The sequence below is a fragment of the Geospiza fortis genome, unplaced genomic scaffold, assembly GCF_000277835.1.
Source record: "Geospiza fortis unplaced genomic scaffold, GeoFor_1.0 scaffold172, whole genome shotgun sequence".
Taxonomy (NCBI): domain Eukaryota; kingdom Metazoa; phylum Chordata; class Aves; order Passeriformes; family Thraupidae; genus Geospiza; species Geospiza fortis.
The window spans coordinates 8,800,667-8,803,556 of NW_005054309.1; the positions used below are offsets into that span (position 1 = coordinate 8,800,667).

A 2,890-nucleotide genomic window follows, 5' to 3' on the forward strand; every position below is an offset into this window, starting at 1 on the left:
CACAGGGTTTGAGTGGACAACATTCCCAGTGCTGTCAGAATGCTGTCATCATCCCATGGAGAATGGCACATCCAGCCAGGCCACCAGAGCCACCACAGCTGCCAAGGGAACACCTGGGACATCATCTCAGGCTAAAGAGGAGCTCTGCCCAACAAGGACACTCCAGGAGGAGGAACAGAACAGATTTAAGCACAAACAGCCCCCAGGAATTCAGGCAGCCCATGTAAAGGAAGGCTGGAGAAGAAAGCCCACAGCTGTAAGCTCTGGTTGTCCTGTATCACCATGGAAAAAAAGCCAAGAATCCATTTGTACTGGAACACCTGGCCTTGGCAGAAGTTCCTGAACTAGAATATCTGTTTCTCCCAGGCTTTAGAGCAATTATCTGCATCATCCTAAACCACACTGCCAGTGGACATCCCTCCATGTTCCTCCTCCTCTGCTGCACAGTCCAATCTCAATATTGCTCCATATCTCCCATTCCTCAGGCCTGCCCTGGGTGCCAACACCTCAGAGCAGAGCAGGAGATGGTCACAGCCCAAATTCCTCAAGCAATCAGGCTTCCCCCTCATTCCCAATGTCATCTCCATTATTTAGCAATCCTCCCCATGTGTCCCAGCTACCCCTTCCCTCCAGAATTACCTCCCCATTTAACATATTTAGCTGAAGTTCAGAGCCATTGTTCCCAAGCCATTCTTAGCACAAAGTCTGCCATTTGTTTCCCATCCAAAGAAGATCTTTGTGTGCCCAAAATCTTGCCTGTTTTTCCTCCTTTCCATTACGTCAGTTGGTCTAATAAAACCCTTGCCTTACTTAGCAACCATGCCTCACTTAGCAGGCTTTTTAAAATGACTCTCCCTCCAGTGAATAGAACATCATGTTCTGATAATTCATGCATATCTCCTTTTATTAGAATTGCCTAAAACTTTCCAGATAAAGGTACATTCATATGCATCGCCCTTCCATAAATAAAAGAGAGGAGCTGACAATTGTTGTAATGACACACTGAGCCCATCCCACAAGTTCCTCCTCATGTGATATTGCCATGTTTCCAGGAATAGCACTATTGACTTCTAGGATATGGTTAATGGGAACAAATGACGCTCACAGAACAAAACAAGCCAGCAGCGGAGTCATATGTTTATGAAGATTTATTCAAAGTAAGCCATTCCTCCTTGATGCCCTTGGGATAATTTAAAGGCAGATATCAAAGCTGCTGAAACACTATAATTAAATTGCAGCAATTGCATAACATGTAATCCTGTGCTGGCAAAGCTGGGAATCAAGCATGCCCTCTCCAACAATGCAGCACCCTCACAGCTCCCCACACACACAGTCAGCAGGGCAGGTTTGGGCCATCTGGAGAGCTCTAAACCTCAGAACAGCTCCTGGAACCACGCTACAGCCAGTGGAGGTACAATCCAGCACTGTGGCACTCTGCTAATGAGAGGCCATCCAGGAGTGAGCTGAAGCCCCAAGTGATGCAGTGGTGTACTAGAGAACAGCTCCTGTTTTCCTGCCCTTTGCATTCAGAAGATGTTTCTTAATGGGAGTTTAAGTGTTAAAACAAGCAAAAGTCTCAAAGGCATATTATGGGCCAGGATTTGATTGATACAGCAGTCCCTTTAAACCTTTTTGCACTGGTGCTCTGTGCTAGCCAAGGCTAACACCAAGGCTATTATTAGCTTGTCAGTCTGACTCAGGCAAGGCAGAAAGCTCTCTTAATATTTGCATTAGGAGACTGCCCTTTAAACAAAGACACCCTACACACTTCCAGCTCAAGACTTGAGATTCTAATGAACAGATAATTAGACCAACACGGAGCAAGAGCAGCCTGGGCTAATCATCTGGCTGTGGTGCCTGTGAACCACTGCACAATGGGAAAAGTTCAGAGAAAATTAAAAGCATCTCCAGGCGGGATGTAATTCGTTCCTGTGTTTGGAATTTTAAAGAGAAAAGGAATAGATCTACCACAAAAATTGGTTTGAGTTGGAAAGGACCTTAAAGATTACACAGTTCTAACCCCCTGCCATGGGCAGGGACACCTTCCACTATCCCAGGCTGCTCCGAGCCCTGGCCTTGGACACTTCCATTTGTAAAGGTCCATCATATCTCTGTGATAGGGAGATTTTCTGCCCAACACCTGGAATGCCAAAGTAAATCTCTCATTCTATCCTATCTACTTTTACCCAGCTCAACACAAAAAGCTGAAGGTAGGCAGATTTAACAGCAGTGAGAGAGCAAACACACATCAAGATATCCCTAAAGATTTCTTTCAACAGCACAAACTTTAAATCAAAACATTAACGAAGATGAATTTGGCTGTCTGATTTCAGGTCCTTCCACAGAGACTCCCTGAATGACACCACCTTCTACACTGAGTCAGACAGCTGTTAGCATCTCCCTAAAAATGAAATGTTGCAGCCTGCATTGCCTCAGCTGACGAATTTGCAGCCTGAACACTATTGATCTTCCCATAAATCAGTGAATAGATGAAACCTGTCATCAGGAGCAACTTGCTGGAATCCTGTATTTTCAAAACACTAATTGGTTGCTGCTCCTTCCCCTTATGCTGTTATTAAAAGTTTAGAAAACCTCAGTCTGCTTACTCAGTTTTAGTTTGAAAAGATCAGATAAGAGTTTTCTTAAGGGAACCAAGATTACAGTCAGGGCTAAACTCTCCACTGCTGTGATGATAACTGGTTTTGCACTAGAGGTACACTGATGCTGATCTGAAAATAGTTGTACACTGCTACAAAGGATTTGGTTAGGAGCTTTTCAGGTTAACTGTCTGAGTCCCCTCACACCTCCAACATCGCCAGTGTCTTATAAAAAAGACCTCTAGAAAGACAAGGTGGCACCTTTCAGAAACACGTGGCACTGCAGAGGAAAA

At 44.7% G+C, this 2,890-nt stretch overlaps 1 protein-coding gene across 1 annotated transcript in view; it reads right to left on the bottom strand.

Annotated features, from left to right (window-relative positions):
* Positions 1-821, bottom strand: part of LOC102044446 (multiple epidermal growth factor-like domains protein 6) — a 183,326-nt gene extending 182,505 nt beyond the window's left edge. The window contains exon 1 of the mRNA XM_031055435.1: positions 811-821. Coding sequence (XP_030911295.1) covers positions 811-821 — 11 coding nt within the window. The remainder of the gene's footprint in view (positions 1-810) is intronic.
* Between the last annotated feature and the right edge of the window lie 2,069 nt (positions 822-2,890).